The sequence below is a fragment of the Cynocephalus volans genome, chromosome 1 (assembly GCF_027409185.1).
Source record: "Cynocephalus volans isolate mCynVol1 chromosome 1, mCynVol1.pri, whole genome shotgun sequence".
NCBI classification, from domain to species: Eukaryota; Metazoa; Chordata; class Mammalia; order Dermoptera; family Cynocephalidae; genus Cynocephalus; species Cynocephalus volans.
In genome coordinates this window covers 179,947,738-179,965,388 of record NC_084460.1, presented here as the reverse complement: position 1 = coordinate 179,965,388, position 17,651 = coordinate 179,947,738, and the positions used below count along the sequence as shown (strand labels likewise).

Here is a 17,651-nt window from a genome sequence, read left to right as displayed (position 1 = left end):
GATGGATAAGAGGGGTTGGGAGTCATAGCTGGTTTATCAGAACTGCATGTGACCACCACCTGTTGCATTACTGCAGCCTGTAACCTGAGGGACAGGGAGTTGAGGACTACTGCCCTAACAGTGTTGCTATCTGTTACTGGTGTTAATAACCCTGCGTCTTCAAGAAAATGCTGTTACATTTTTTATACCTTGTTAAAGACAGCAAGGTAGTATAGATCATGTAATAAGATTTCCACTTAAAATGGTAGAAGAGTTTTAAAACTCAGAGAACCAAGCTTCAATAATATAGACAGTTTATTTTTGAATTGACAGAGTTTATCTGCTCAACAGTATATATTCCTTAGTGGTAGGTTGATTAGAAGCTTTTATGTGTTCTGTGGAGGACTGTGGTTCCAGTAGAGACCCCTGAGGGGTGGTCAGCAGGGTGAGATGAAGGCCACCTTGGCAGGGTTCCAGCTCCCAGTCCCTGCTTTGGCCATAGTGACTCTTCTTTCATCTGTTTCATAATCATTGGGCTTCTGTGTGTTTGTTTGAGTAAAGCTTTTTTCCCTGAAAAAGTTTGGAAACCAGGCCCAATCTGTTACCTAGAATGCCATAAGCATTTGGAGCAATAGAAAACTCTAGGCCTGCACTGTCTAAGACAGTAGCCACTAGCCACATCTGACTATTTAAATTTAAATTAATTAAGATAGAGCCTTATAAAGTTGAACTTTAAAAGTAGAGCTTTATAAAGTGGGATGGAAATATGTGTATGACTTGTTCCTTTTCAGAGCAAGTTAGGCTAAAATATATTATATATAAAGACGTAACAGAAATGGGGTACAGATACTAAAAACACAAAAAATATGCTTTTCTATGGATCATAGATCACATGTCCAAGGAATCTCATTTCATAACCCTATCTTCTGATCCCTAGCATAGTAAATGTAAATGAATTGATTAATTTTTGGTGCCTTTTGATTTAATAACATTAAGTTACTGTTCCAGGAACACCATTTAAAAATTTATGCTGTATTATTTAGTACTCAGTAAACTAACACAGTTATTTCTTTTTCTGCTAGGAATCAGTCTTTGCATTTGCATCTCAAGCACTATGGTGTGAATTGTGACGACTGGTTATTACGCCTCATGTGTGGAGGAGTAGAAATCAGAACAATTTATGCTGCTCATAAACAGGCAAAGGCTTGCCTCATTTCAAGATTAAGCTGTGAACGAGCTGGGACCAGGTTTAATGTCCGGGGAACAAATGATGATGGTCATGTAGCCAATTTTGTAGAAACAGAACAGGTATATAGTGTTCTATATTGCTAAATTCACGTATTATGGGAGAGGCACAGAAAATACTAGAATGACAGATTTTTGTTTGATTCAGAACTCATTTTGACATCTGTAATGTCATTTTATGATTGTTCTTGGCTAATTATTGGCCTTAAGAAAGGCTTCCCTAAAACACACTTATTTAGATATGGCTTTTCAGATAAGTAGCAAGATATCCACTGATCAGCATGGCATAGTCAATGCTGTATGTTTTGGTTTTGAATTAAAAAATCCTCAATTATAGAGCTAGAAAACTTGTGTTTTTGTGAAATTAAATCAGACCCAATTCTTAATGGTAGAAATGTGTACCATCTAAAAGTTTAACGTTATGATATTTTGGCTATGAAACTATACAGTTGTTAATCCAGGCCATGTCACCAGCCCAACTCAGATTATCAAATTAGGCTTTGAAAAATATAAAAAGCTAAAGAAAAAAATTAAATCAAATATAAAGGTATATATGTAAAATATTGAGATTTAAAAGGAATTTCTTTTTAAATGCTGTAATTCTTATGCTTATTTTTCACTATTTTCTTGATTAATGTAATTATTGAAAAAAAAAGTCAAACTTAATGGGCTGTTTTGGAAATTTTGATTAGGACAGTTTGTATATCAGAGATAGGTCATAAAATATAACTAGTGTCCAACAGATTTTAGTAAACAGAGGTGTTTTTCTAATCCAAGAGTGGTGACTTTTTCTTTGGAAATATTTTATATATTACTTTTCTCTGTAGGTTGTGTACTTAGATGACTCTGTTTCTTCCTTCATACAAATCCGGGGATCTGTTCCACTGTTCTGGGAGCAACCAGGGTTGCAAGTATGTGTTTACATACATTCAGTTTTTATAATTCTTTCCTCTCAAAATTTTCCATATTTTCTAAACTTACAGAATAGTTTATTAATTCATTGATAGTTTTGTTATTCCATCTACTAATATTAGCTAGATTCACAAATAAGAATCTGATAGAGTTGCTGGAATTGTCTTAGGTATGTTTTCCTTTAATGCTTTTTCAAATATCCATAGAAATTCAACTGCTATATTTCACATTAAAAATTTGAGGTTTTAGCATTCACCCAATGTACACATTTCTAGCTGAGGTCAAATAAGACAACTTTGTGCCTACTTGTTTTAGCTTTCATACTGTACAAGTGGCCCTTTTGCATACTATGTAGTACCACGTTTTTTTCACATTTTTTGTTCTTTTTGCTGGTGATTTTGCTGTTTAAAATGGCAACCAAGTGTAGTGTTGAAGTGCTGTTCAGTGTTCCTAAGTACAAGAAGACTGTGATATGCCTCATGGAGAAAATACGTGTAGGTGAGCTTCCTTCAGGCATGAGTACAGTGCTGCTAGCTGTGAGTTCAATGTTAATCAATCAACAATATATATTAAATAAAGTGTCTTTAAACAGAAAAAAATAAAATAAAAAAATGAAAATTTGAGGTTTTTATAGCACACTCATTTTCAAAGTGATTCCATATTATCATGTTATTAGAGTATATGACAGTTTAGATTCTTTAAGCAGAAGAATGTAGTAGTTAAAACAAAGCATCTGGGACCAGGCTTCGCAATTGGGATCCGTAATCTACCACTACTAGCTATGTGATCTTGGGCAAGTAATTTAACCCCTCTGTGTCTCACTTTCCTTTTCTGTAAAATGGGAATAATTTTAATAGTACCTACTTCATAGGGTTGTTTTAAGGATTAAATGAAAAGCACTTAGAATAGTGCCTGGTACAGAGTCAGTACCATGTCAGGGTTAGCTGTTGTTGTTATCAATGATGTATCTGCTACTAGAATTTTATTTGATAATTTGTGGTGACCTGTCATCTTCAATATGTTTTCTGGCTTGCTTTCTGATCATTTTTTAAACTTTGTTCAAATAAATGTCTAATCTTTAAAATATAAGATTTTCAAAACGTGTAAGGTTGTAGTATTGGATTCCTTATAATAGTGTAATTTTGCATTTTATTTCTGCTCAAAAACTTTAGTTGGTAAAGTGTTAGTCATATTCATTTTAGGCTTCTGGACATGTATAGTCTAGTAATTTTTGTGCCTTAGCCTACAGTATTGAGAAAAGGGACAGAAAAAATGTTGCCTTTTTTTTTATTTATTGCTGGATCTCTCACATTCTAGATTATTTTGGATAAAAATTGTAGACCACTTGAACTTTTTCATTAATACAGTTTATTCAAGATAAGCCAAGAATTGACAAGGATCAGCATTTGTACTTCTTTGTAAAAGTTCTTGAGTTCTTTTCAAGACCAGTTTGACTTGTGTAGGTTTTCTCTTTGGCATATAGTGGTAATTTAAATAGATATCGCTCTCCTCGTATCTCACTTTGGAAAGAATCCCAATCCAACACCACTTCTCCTAAGCTTTTGTGATCAATGGTTGTTTGGAATATTTGCTTTAAGAAAATCGTAGGGGGTTGGCTGATTAGCTCACTTGGGAGAGCGTAGCTTGTAACACCAAGGTCATGGGTTGGATCCCCATACTGGCCAGCCACCAAAAGAAAATCATAAAGCTCGGATGCAAGGTGAATACTTTTGTTTTAGGGAAAGGCTAGTGTAAGAGATTCTAGTAAGCTATTTATGGGCCCTATGTTATACTGCTTTCTGTGTTATTTTATTAAGAAGTTCAGAATCACAGTGTTTGATTATTCAATAAGGTTGGATCCTAAGTAGTTATATTGAGGGATCCTTCTTAGGTAGGACTTCCTTACTTCTTCTGTATGCTGTGGCCTCCCTGTAGGTAGTCTGGCTGGCAATTGTCATATGGTTATGGGATGAAAACTATGGATTTTTAAATTATGCATTTCTTCATAGAAATTGTTGGGGTTGGGTTGAGGATTGGGTCAGTAGTTTTCTTCTTTAGCTTAGTAGTTTTGAATAGAAATAGATTTTTCCCACCATTTTCCCCACCATTCTGAATGAGTAGGTAATAAAGGAATGAAAATACATGATTGATTTTAAAGACTTTAAAAATATATAATTGATTTTTTTAAATAAAAAAACCAAGTCCAAAGATTAATTATCCACAGAAGACAAACAAGGACTTTTAGTTGTAAATGGTTATTAGTTGTCTTGTACATTTTCAGGACTGGAATTTATTTTAGGGGATCCTTGAAGTTAGTGTTGCCTAGTGAGATGTCTCATTTTAGAAGTCACAGACAGGGAATCCCTAGGCAGTTGTCTCTTGACTTGCTTCTTATCCTCCATGATAAATTCCACCATGGTTTTTTAATTAAAATCTGTTAAGGGAATCATCTGAAGTGATTTTAAAATGTAGATTCATGGCTTCAACTTCAGATCAGCTGAAACAATATCTTGGAATGGGGCCAGGAATCTGCATTTTTAACTAGGTTCTCTACCAAAGTTGGAAACTTCTGTTCTGCAGAATCCTACTCTAATGGCCTTGAAGCAGCCAATCCTGAGCAAGCAAAGGTAGCCCCGTGATACTAAGCACCAGCATTCTCCTAGGCATTGGGACTTTTTTTTCCCCCCACCAGTATCATTTCAGTTAAGGTCTTCATAATTTCTCTTAGTGTGGAAGATTCTAAGTTTTCTAACTGATCTCGTCCCTCTAGGCTCAGCTTTCTGCTAGCTCTGGCAGTTCTGAGTACTATAAAATGAAATTAAATATAGACAGGCTAATCAATTTCTTATTAAAAAGAAAAAAATTAAAGAGAATCCACTAGTTATCAGGACAGTCATTAGATTGTCTGACTTAGGACAGCAAGGAAAAATGCTTAATGAATGATAGTACTGTTAATTCAATTTTGGAATTAAGTTAGCATATTAGAACTTATTTTCCGGTTTTATTAAATTGTATGACTGATTTGTTGACCCTCCTCCCACACCCCCTTTAACGTCACTTTTGGAGAGTGACTTTGGGGGAACTTTGATCCCAAAGTCTCAGAGAGAAATGTTCATTTTTAAGTGAAGTTCAGGGAAATAATCTGGTCTCGTTTATATTTTTTCTTGGCATCTGTTAGATCTTTCTCAGTTCTGCCTTATCTCTCTGCCACTCTTCAATGTGAAAAAAGAAAAAGCGTAACAATACACAATAGGTAGATGTTTTCCATCTTGTTTAATTCGCTTAACCCATAAGTTCTGATGCATCAAAACGTGCTGTTACTATACTTGTGTGACTGCAAGGTTGACCTGGAAAGTCTGTTTTTCCAGGAAGGAATGATATTTTTAATTTGTTGGAGCTTTTGATGAGGGAGAGGTAAAGAGAGTATTCAGATAGTGGAGAAAAAAAACACATAGACCTTGTACTGGTAAGCTGCTTGGAAAAATAGGAACTTAGGTTAGGACAAGTAAAATCTCATCTGAATCTTTTTTGGAATTAGTTGTATTAATCTAAGAGGCCAAGTTATTTCACCTGTCTGTATTTCCTTTTTTATTGCCCAAGTGGTAATAATATCAGTTAACTTAACACAGGACATGCAGTTTGAGCTTAAAAACAGAGGTATGAAAGCACTCTTAAAAATATCTTTCATCAATAAAAGTTTCTGTTGGTTTATAAGCATTTCATTGTGGTATAACTTTTAGTTTTTTCTTAGTTTTTTTTTTTTTTTTAATGAGGTTTTTTAAAAAATAAAAGGGAGGGGAAACCCCTAGAACTTGTTTTTTAAAAAGAATACTATGAGTGAAGATCAATGATTTGATTTACTACTGCGTGTTCAGCAAATGAATCATTACATAATGTAAGCAGTGGTGTTTCTTTTGTCTACATGTTGGTTTTTAGTTTGATTAAACATATTTTTTCTTACCTAAGGTGGGGTCCCATCGTGTCCGTATGTCAAGGGGATTTGAAGCCAATGCACCTGCTTTCGACAGGTAAAACATTATTTTTACACAGTGCTGTAAGTTTTGATATTGTTAAGCTGTGAGACTAGTTATATTTACTGATTCATTTCAACTTTTTTGGTCCTAAGTAAAATTCCTCTGGCTCCTAATGTAATTGGAATACTGTGACACCTAGTGTTATGACTTATAGGAGTGGTAGCACTGAAAGTGGAGGTCTTGATCTCTTGGCCTTAAAACTTCCTCTATGATGCATTGTCCAGTATGGTGGCCACTAGCCACATGTAGCTAGGTAGCACTTGAAATGTGACTAGTCCACACTGAGATGTGCTGGAAGTATAAAATGCACGCTGGATTTCAAAGACTTAGTGCAAAGAAAAAAAGAATGTAAAATATCTCATTAATATTTGTTTTATATTGATTACATGTTGAAATGATATTTTAGATGTATTGAGTTAAAATATATTTAAATTCATCTGTTTCTACTTTTTTTAAGGTACTTTCTTGAAATTTAAAAATTTTAAATTATAGAGGTATCTCATGTTATGTTTCCTTTGTATGGCATTGCTTCTGGAATGGTTGGAAGCCAGAGAGAAAAAAGACTCATATTTAGGACCCATTTTTCTTAAGCTAGAGCTAGCGCTGAATACTCACAGAGTATGTGATGTCCTCATGTGTGAGGTGCAGCCCTTCACCCTCTGCCTTTACAGCCTTCCCAGCCTAGTTTATGGCTTGTCTGGTGCCAGCCTCACAGAGTGGAAAGGTTGCTGGATTATTCCACAGCTCCAGCTGGGTGGGAATCTCAGAATCCATAAGTCAGAGAGGAAATTGTATTATAACTGAGTTTTCATGAACTCAGAGTTTTGAGACCATGTAGATGAATTTGTAACCAATTTTGCCAATTCTATGAGTTTAAAATACTGCCACATAGGTTCCATTCAAAAATCGATTCTTGTTTATTGGAAAAATTTTAGATAAATAAAATTAAAAAAGAGAAAAAGTAAAAATAAACAAAAAACCACAAAAAAAACAAAAACAATGAAAAAGAATTTAGGCTTATCATTTGACATATGCTTTTTTTCTTTCTTTAATAGGCATTTTAGAACACTTAAGAATTTATATGGTAAACAAATAATAGTAAATTTGCTTGGATCTAAGGAAGGTGAACATATGCTAAGTAAGGCTTTCCAGGTAAGTATGGTCATTTCTTCTTCTGTTCTAGCTCCTGGACTCTTAGGATGGTATTTAAAAAAAAAAAAAAAGAATACAATAATGAAATTCTCCCAGGAAGTAAATTACTTTCTAGAAAAATGTTGGGTACTTGTTGGAACCTTTAACTCTTTCAGGCTATTAGGAAACAATTTAGGCTTATGTTTCAGAAATCGGGATTCTGGAAAGCTCTTACGGCAGTTGACACTGCTTTCTAATCTGCTTATTTATTTTGTAGAGAAGCAGAAAAATACTCTCTCCCCAAAATATGTTCATCTGTCACTAGTAGAGAAATATCAGGCAGTTTCTTCCTTCATCTGTCATTTTCTTGCCTGCTTCCTAGAAACCACAGTCATTGTTTTTAACCTATGAAATGGTAAATAATATTTTTGGATACATGTAAGACTATACAGTCTTGTATTGATTAGAGAAAACATGAGAATTCCAACTAAAAAAAAACCCAAAGAAATGCTTGACTTCTAAAGGAAAAATATTTTTAATAAACATTTATTGAATTAATAATGGATTAATTTAAAGTATAGTGTTACATGAGATTATTAATAAATTAATAAAAATGGTTAGAAAACATTTTCTGAAGTTCAGTTTATGAGTCTGAAAATAACCTAATTATTTAGGTTTTTTAACCTTATGAAATAAATATTGTTAATAAACAGATTATATAGAGAGTGACTTTTTGTAGTAAACTTAAAAAATATATTGTCTGTAATGAAGGAAGATATAAAAAATGACTCAATCTTTGATAAGCATTGTCTTAAAAAATAAGATACTTTATTTTGCAGTTCTACAATAGGTATAAACAGATATTAAATTTATGTTGTAAAAATAAAATGCTGATGATTCGAAGTAATTTTTTGTTTTTTTAAATGAGTTGAGATTATTTAAATTCCCTGATGTTAATTATGTCACCTAATCTCTCAGGGATAGTATATGAGGTTTTAGGGAAAAGATGTCATTGGGTATCAGCAAGTAATTTTCCATTTTACTGCTAGTGCTATTGAAAGCTTTGTGGGATTAGTAAAATTTCAAGGGACTATGTTGAGGTTTTAATTTAAAACCTAAGGTTCCATTTATAACATTATATTGATAAGATCATATTTAGTTAACATTTAGATGAATATTTGTCATTTTACTTTCAGAGTCATTTGAAAGCTTCTGAGCATGCTGCTGATATCCAGATGGTGAATTTTGACTATCATCAAATGGTTAAAGGAGGAAAGGTGGAAAAATTACATAGTGTTCTTAAACCTCAAGTCCAGAAGTTTGTAGATTATGGATTTTTTTATTTCAATGGAAGTGAAGTTCAAAGGTTTGATTGCTCTGTTTCTCTATTCTTTGTCTGTCTTTCTTTTCTTTTTTTCTTTATTTCCTGTTCTTTCTTTCTCTTTTCTTTTCTTTTTTTTTTTTTTTCTGGCAGGATCAACCAGGTATCTCTGTCTTTAAATTGGAACTTTGCTATAATTTAAAAATTATTCTTAACATTGAACTCTTAAATTTCCTTTTTTAAATTGAAGTTTATAATTAAATAAAATATCTTTTTAATATTTGATTTTAGGCTTGTTTTTCTTTGTGTAGGATTCAAAAAATAATAATAGTTACATTATTGAGCACATATTATGGGACATGAAGTGTACTTAGTATTTACATGTATCAATAACAACAATGGTAGGGAAAGATTCTATTATTATACCCATTTACATTTGAAGAAATTGAGGCATAGGCTATAATCTTCTCCCAGTCACATAAGCAGAAAGTGTTAGAGCTAGGATTCATCTGGCTCCAGACCTTGTACTGTTATTTATGAAACTGTTTCACTTCTCTTTTAAAACTAATGTTGTAATATTTTTTGACCTCAGATAAGACTATTAAATGCAAGTAGAAGTAAAAGATATTGCTTACTGTCTACCTTAATATAATTTAAATCTTCAGGTTTTGCATATGAAATAGAGAAGAAAAGTAAATATTGAAAGATATAAGTTCAGAATATAAGTTGAGGTAAACTTTAGTAAACAAAACTCAAATTTTTAATTTTTAAAAAAATTTTATGATATTTAGTATCACTGCCATAGAAATTTTATAAGACAGTCAGTAGTGATAACAGATCTTAGGTTTTTGATTTAAGTATTTGATTACCTTTAATGTATAAAAAACTGTAGGATTATAAACCTGAATGTATGTTTATCTCCTAACTACTGGCCTAATTAAAAGCAAGGGTATGATAGATATGTGATGAAGAATATATGGCAAAATGTTAACAGTTGTAGAATTTAGGTGGTGAGAATATGGATGTTCACAGTATAATTCTTTTATCTTTCTCGTATGTTTGAAGTTGTAATAATAAAATGTTGGAGGGGGGAAGCGGGTGCTACATTTTAATTACTTCAGTTATTCTGTTTGTTTTAGCTCCATTTTTGTTCTAAGTTAGCTGTTTAACTTAGTTGAATTTGTTACAGATGTCAGAGTGGTACAGTTCGAACAAACTGCTTGGATTGTCTTGATAGAACAAATAGTGTGCAGGCATTCCTTGGCTTAGAGGTAAAAAACAAATTAAAATGGATGTGCCTTGTATTATATGCCTCTTGAGTGCTTTTATAATATTTATGTTTCTCATTAGTTACTTTTCAGAAGATATAAATGAAGTTATGCTTCATTAATGGCATTCTTTTCTTCTAGTCTTTTTTTTTTTTTGGCCAAAATCTTTTTTGATTTAAATGTTTCCTCTACCTGCTCTTCATTGCTGTCTAGTGACTTTATTCTATTCTTCCTTAACTCTCCCTTTTAAAAACTGCTATTTATACTATTCCAATCATCACTTCTTTTACCTGTCTTTTGGGAAAAAAAGATACATATCTATACATAGATATATATGTATGTTGTCTTTATTTTCTGTGTTGTCTTTTAAAAGTCTGTCTTAGGATGAGGAGGGTTTGCTCTGACATGTCCAATTCTATAGGATTATGTTCTTGACACTTTTTAACTCAATACAGTTTGGCATTTTTAAATCGGTGGCTATAAAAAACAGGATCAGATGAAAATCCTATTGTTAGAATGAAAATGAATGAGATTCAACTTCTCTGATAAGGTCTTTGTTTAAAAGTTTTTCTTCTATTCCACTTATCCATCAAAGTCAGTCTAACATAGACATAGTCTCAACTATTTGACAAACTGTGGAGCAGTGCTGAGCTTTCTAAGTCTTCCCTGTCTTGTAAGTTAGGGTCATAAGGCTGTGGTGGGTCTTCATTTAGTTTATTAGAAACTTAGCATAGTTTTCAAATACTATAAAAAACAGGAATAAGAAAATAACTTACTTCCTCTAGTTAATGATCCTGAATTTGGCCAGAATATTGATTAATTAGTTACTCCATCATTGAGGTTCTTTCTATCTCAAAAATGAAAGTACGATGTGTAAAATTGTTTGCTACAGAAATGTATTTTTTATGTAACTAAATAAATTTTACTGTTTGGACTTTTTTGAAACTTGTCATTTAGGTTTATCATTACAATTTATTTGGAAAATATGACAGAGACAAGAAGAGTGAAAGCAGGCATGTTGGTCATTTTGATAGAGTTTATCACATGGCTCTGGTTTGTTTTAAATTCTAGTTTTAAGTGGCTGAATATGGTTTGTGAGAGTAACCTTATGAGACACTTGAAACTCTTCATTAAAAGTGTGACAGGTATTAGTTTTCAGGATCTGACTTAGCTGACTCTCCACTGTTTGTAGTTAGGTGTGAGAATACTCTCTAGTATTAGCAATTGGTTGATTGGTTACAAAACTTATTGCTAACATAGGCAAAACCAAACTAGTACTGAAGTAAGATCAGTTTTGCCTAATTCCTTGAAGACAGAAAGCCATTTTAATGATAAAGAAGGTCCTGGGGCTGCTTATTTTGTTTTATTCTACATGCTAGCAAAGAACAGCTCTGGTATAAATCTCTAGGTAATAAAATGAACCCAGCTTAGGGTTTTTTATATTATTTTACTTTTTGATTCTTCTGTAATAATGGATAATCACCATACTTACAAATAAAAGTTAAGTAAAAATGCAAGGCATAGAATATGACTGGATTCCAAATAGAAACAGACTGGATTAGGATTGTATGTTGCTTGGACTCTGCCAGATTTCAAGGCTAGAGATCATAGAGTAAAGATCAATAACTTTTCTGAACACTTTTATTGTTATTTGTGATGAGGGAATTGTGGTAGTCTAAAGATCCTTCAATTCCGTGCGTACTGTGTTCCCCCTAGTTTTCCCTTATGTATATGAGTATTACTGATATAGATTTTATTCATAAAAAGATGTCGTGACTTTAGGCACAGCTGTAACTTAATTTTCTTTCTTTTTGTGACAATTTAAGAGCAGCTCTTCTTTTCTTATAATCACTTTACCTTAATTACCCAAACTTAAAAAACCAAATCTAAAAATTTTTAAAAACTTACTTATTTCCATACATATATTTAGGTAAACTAGGTAAATATTTCTCTATTCTAATGCATGCTGTTGATTAATTAGGTCTTTTCAGTGAGCAAGCTAAACTACTAGTCTAACTTTTTTTGACCGGTAAGGGGATTGCAACCCTCGGCAGGGTGTGGTCTGCACCACGCTCAGCCAGTGAGTGTACCGGCCATCCCTATATAGGATCTGAATCTGCGGCCTTGGCACTACCAGCGCCGCACTCTCCTGAGTGAGCCACGGGGGCGGCCCTATAGGGACATTTTAATATGAGTAATTTTATCATTTAATCAGAAAGAAGTTCTTATTAATACAAGAAAATATTAAGTTACTTGTAATTTTCATTGATGTGGTATTTACTTTTTTTTTTTTTTTGTCGTTTTTTCGTGACCGGCACTCAGCCAGTGAGTGCACTGGTCAGTCCTATATAGGATCCGAACCCGCGGCGGGAGCGTCACCGCGCTCCCAGCGCAGCACTCTACCGAGTGCGCCACGGGCTCGGCCCAATGTGGTATTTACTTTAAACATTGAAATGGTGGGAAATAATACAGGTAGCCTAGCAAACTGTTATGTTTTCAGAATCCAGTCCCACATAGTCCTATAGTATACATTTTTGGCTTGATTCTGGTAGTACTTAAAGTCAAATTACAATTAATATATTAGTGCACTTATTAAAGTTTCTCTTTTGTTGTTTTAGATGCTAGCTAAACAATTGGAAGCTCTTGGCTTAGCTGAAAAGCCTCAGTTGGTGACTCGCTTTCAAGAAGTTTTTCGGTCAATGTGGTCTGTGAATGGTGATTCAATCAGTAAGATATATGCAGGAACTGGAGCTCTCGAAGGGAAGGCGAAGGTAGAGCTAGATCTTTCATAACGTTACAAAAAATCCTCTCTTTCCTCTATTAAAAAAAACTTTTAAATGCGCTTTTTTAAATTAATAGCTTTTTAAATTAATAAATATCTCTTTTTGAGTTCTGTATTATCATATTTTTATGCCCTCTTTGATTCTTCCTTCTACAGTGGATACTAATGATTCCTAGCAGATAGATACTTCCCTAGGTTTGGGGGCTATATATTCGTATGTAAGATGACTAGTTAGTCATTTAGTGATAACCCACTAAGGCTATATATGTATTGCTTATATTTTTTTCATGATTTCCCCTTGTATATGTTTTATTTTGATTAGAAATATATTGTTTATTTTGATTATAAATGTGATTTTAATCATAGTTGTCCTAATAAAGGGTTCTATCTCATTTTGCTTTGTGTGTTCAACAGTGCCTGCCGTTTAATAGATGTGTGATAAGTGCTAGATGGAGAAGTAAATCAGTCAGCAGTTTATGCAATACCTACTGTGAACCCAACATTATTAGGGTTTAATTGTTTAGTTTTTATCCTATTACTTATCTCACCTTGAAAAGGAGGCTATTAAAATGTGCCAAAGAAGTGTGAGAGTTGGACTTAATTATAATTCTATATCTCATCATTACTTTTTACTTGCTGGTATTATCTAAAGACTACTTCCACTCTAGTATTTGGCCTTCATTGAGGGATTCTGGAACCATACTTTAGGTATTTTTCATTATTTTATATACTTAAATATTGTTTAACTTTTTATGGACCCTGGCCTCACTTGAATTTATTAACATTCTAAATCTCTGCAATTCCTCAAATTATTTTAGGAATAGAAATGAGAACATTTACCACTTTTATAGTTCTCATTCAGCTTCTTCAATATAGCAACTGAAATTCTTTAAAGACCATTCTTCATCTCCAAGTCTTCTATTAGCTTCTAAATCTTCCTCCTCTTCTGTGTCTCATACAGTGCCATGCCTCAGTCCAGAGGTTCTCTACCTCACCTGCAAAGTTTCTTTTGTTCAACTCATTCATGAATACTTCAAAAAGTTCACAGAAAGATTTGCATTATCTTACAATTCTATTTTTCCATGAACTTTTTGAAGTACGCTTGTAGAAATAATTTATATTGACTTTTACAAATATTTACTTTCTAAATGGTCCCTATTTTTAAAAACCTGAAATTGTTAAACTTTCATTTACTCCTTTTAAATAGACAACATAATTCTTGCTGTTAAGAGCTGATTCTCTACAACCGTTGCTTAAAATATTTTTATGTTCTTCTGTCTTTTTGTTTCTGCAGTGACTAAAACAATATATGTACAGAGGTTACATATATTTTCAGTGATCTTTTATCTTTAACATAATATATAGATATGAAATTTTATGTATTAAATATACTAGTCTGAATTGAACTAAAATCTAACATCTGAACTGCTCTTTCTTTTCCTTTCTCTGGATTCCTTTTGATTAATTGCCTGATAATATGAATGGTGAGTGTCTTTTCAAATAATGTCATCTGCGTATAGTATCTTATGAAAGGAAATAACATTTAAATACCTAATTTAATATAGTGGTATTCATTTAGTGGCATGTAAGAAAATTGTCTCTTCATTTAGTAACATTTAAAAAAATTGGCTCTGTATTCTGAAAAGAAACTTCTAATTACTGTTATTCCTTTAAGGAATAAAAATTACAGATTGCAAACTAGTTATTTTCTAAAGGCAAGAGGTTTTTTTAAAAACAATTATCCAGATCTGTAAAATCAAAATAAATCCTCTTTATGGTAACTAACATGCCTAATAAAATAAATGTTCATTAAAAGTTATAATCAACTCTCATGTAAGAATAAGTTTACTATATTTATGATTTATATTTGCATAGGCAATAAAGTAGCTTAAAATATACAAACTGTAGTTTACATATAATATTTATTTATGAGCTGTAATTGTAGATTTCTTTTTAGACTAGACCTTTATTCTTAAGTTTAGTTTTGGTTTTAACTAATATAAATTATTTGTGAGCAATTTTAATTTTATTTTTCTGTCAAAGTAATTTGAAGTTCTAGGAGCATGTAAGTTCGTTGTGTCCCTCCTTCATCTCCCCTGTCTCTCCCCACCTGTCCCATCCCCAAGTTTAAAAGTTACGATGTAAGAGGAATTTTTTTGTTTTAAATAAGTATGCTTTAGTTTATTTCCTTTATAGTAAACAATTTTAAACATTTACTGATCTAGATATCATTACTGGATGCAGTTGTGGCACAGAACTTTTTCATTTCTTTGTGCAGAGCTGTTATCCAAAAGAGGAAAGGAAATAGTGACAACTTGAGGCATTTTAATGTGATGATTACATATTCAAAACAGAATGATAAAGTCTTTTTTTACACTAAAATCATGTAAAACCGATTTAAAGTTTTAAAATACCTACCGAGTAAAATCAACACTATTTAGAATGAAAGTTCATGCTTCTTTCTCCCTCAACAGGCTGGAAAGTTAAAAGATGGCGCTCGTTCTGTTACTAGAACAATTCAGAATAACTTCTTTGACACCTCCAAGCAAGAGGCCATTGACATCTTGCTACTGGGAAATACTCTAAATAGTGATTTAGCTGACAAAGCTCGAGCACTTTTAACTACTGGAAGTTTGCGTGGTATGCATACTTACCTTATATTTTATTTACATTATGTTATTCATAGCCCTTCCAAAAGTCCAAGAGGTAAATGTAAACTTATTTACATAAATAATTTTTAGAATGTAGTTGGTTAAAATAGTTATGGAAAGAATTTCTATAAAGGTAATTTTTTAAAATTGCATTTTCCAAAGGAAGTTTGTCTTTTAAAATGTTTATTCTATCACTGGTATTATTAAGCCATAAACTGAGGCCCATGCATGTTTTCTTTATAGATTATGATTGAGGGGGTAAATAGTTTTAAGTATTGCCAACTTTACACAAGGCAGGATTTCACAGAATATTCAGCTAGTACTTTTAATAGAGAATTCAATAATCTAATAATGTAGAAAAATGCTTTCTTGAAAAAAACAATAACTATGTTGATTATTTTTCTAAACACTACACCAAGAGTTTCTGTAACTTGGTCTTAACTTTTAATTGCTATTGTTTGACTAAGCATTAAACCATATTAGTTAATAAAGTCGTGCTTATTATTGGATACTAACTGCTATTAACAATTTTAATATCTGTCATAAATATTTTACTTTCAGTATAGCTTTTTATCTTTCATTGTGTGTCTTTTATTAGATTCAAAGGAATTTAGCTTCTCATGTCAGTGAGCACAAAAAAGTAGTAGTACAGGAAACTCAACATTTGTTGTAGAACTTAGTAAATTAGACTTCCTTTTTTTTCCTTCCAGCTTTACTGAGGTATAATTGACAAAGTAAATTAGACTTCCTTAATTCCACTTTTTTTTCATTTTAACTTTTCAACACTATGAACATTTTTTTTTTCTGTTAGCCTCCAACTTCAAGTAGGAGAAAATCATTCCTGCATCAAGTGATATACTCTGGAGTTGTATTTAGATTAATAATAATCAAATAGATTATCATGGATTCTTTCAGAATTCCACATGGTGCTCTGAAGGTAGTTAATTACACCCCGCTTCTCAGGGATCTGTAAGTAGGCTGGTGGACTGAGACCTACTAGATCTCTTTAAAAAAAAAAAATCTGATCTTAGCTACTACTTTCAACTTCAGGCTTTTTTTTACTGGCTTCCAAAAGTGGAGACTTGACTGATTTGTGTTTTGTCACCTCTTTCCAACTGTGCGTACTTTGATGTGGAGGCATTAATAAGCAACAATTGAAAGTCAGTGGTTGAAGGAAAAAAGAAGCAAAGGACCTAAGTAATTCCTAAACTTGAGCATCAGTTTTCTTTAGTTGCCTGCACATTTTAATATACGTAAAATATTCCTTTAAAAAAAAGTACAGTCAGTTCTGCTATAACACTTGATAAGGCTTGTTCTGAGAATGGGAATTTGTTCCAACCCAGTTGATATATTAGGGAACAATTTGAGTATAATGCCAATTTTGTATGAACTTATGCATGACTTCACTAGCAAGGAACACTAGGTAAATGCAGAAACTGCACCCAGTGGAACCGAGATGGGTAGAAATATATAAAACACACATACACGTATGCACGCAGCTCAAATATCTTCCCCATCTCAGTTCACCATGTGTGTTATGAGCCATACCTATCCACATCTGGTGTTTCAACTTTCCATCCAATTTCAGGCAACCGTTGTTCCATCATTCACAATTACTCAAAAGCTGCAGCCCTGCTGATACCCATTTCTTCAAGCCTTATTTATTGTAGTGCCTTATTTATTGTAGTATTCATGCCTTTCTTAACCATTTAACATGTGTAATAATACTGTGCTACTGTTTTTATTAGGTTCCTATCTTTTTTGTGTGTGTCACCATTGATGTTTTCAAGTGTGGTGCAATTAACCCCATTTTTCCCATAAGCCTGTGGCTATGGGAATTTGTACAATTTTGCACAGCATGGTAGTGTTTTTAGAATGTTTATGTGTTGTTATAGCTGAACTGATTGTATTTATCAACTGGTGAGTCCCAGAAAAAATACTAAAAGATGTATATTAGGACAGTATCTTCCACATCTTCAATATCCTCCACACTTAAGTTTTCATATTCACACACACTCACACACATGCGCACGCGCACACACACACATGCAGCCAGAAGAGCAGGCCTTCGGCCTTCTGATTGTGAAATGTTGGACATCACTGAGTCACTAGGATTTTCCTTAGATGCAGAGGGTTTATATCAGTTATTGTCATTTATTCATAATCTTTGGTGTCCCATAGCCATCAGAAAAAATATTGTCATCAAATTGACCTAAAAGAAAAAAGTGAGGCCATCTTAGAATGTTGTGTCATAACACTTTGGGTTTTAACTGTAACTTATTGTTTTACTAATGATTTTTTGTTTTCTTCTTAATGCATCCATAGTTT

The 17,651-nt window shown here is 32.7% G+C and overlaps 1 protein-coding gene across 7 annotated transcripts in view; it reads left to right on the top strand.

Annotated features, from left to right (window-relative positions):
- SYNJ1 (synaptojanin 1) overlaps positions 1-17,651 on the top strand; it is an 86,868-nt gene that overhangs the window by 32,875 nt on the left and 36,342 nt on the right. For 4 of the 7 annotated variants that reach the window (XM_063088873.1, XM_063088863.1, XM_063088911.1 and 1 more), the window contains exons 5-12: positions 1,062-1,287; positions 2,052-2,135; positions 6,103-6,164; positions 7,226-7,322; positions 8,498-8,667; positions 9,812-9,893; positions 12,509-12,661; positions 15,156-15,312. In XM_063088873.1, coding sequence (XP_062944943.1) covers positions 1,062-1,287; positions 2,052-2,135; positions 6,103-6,164; positions 7,226-7,322; positions 8,498-8,667; positions 9,812-9,893; positions 12,509-12,661; positions 15,156-15,312 — 1,031 coding nt within the window. Of the gene's footprint in view, positions 1-1,061; positions 1,288-2,051; positions 2,136-6,102; positions 6,165-7,225; positions 7,323-8,497; positions 8,668-9,811; positions 9,894-12,508; positions 12,662-15,146; positions 15,313-17,651 lie in introns of all 7 variants that reach the window. The other 3 variants (XM_063088901.1, XM_063088883.1, XM_063088893.1) reach the window with 1 other exon arrangement.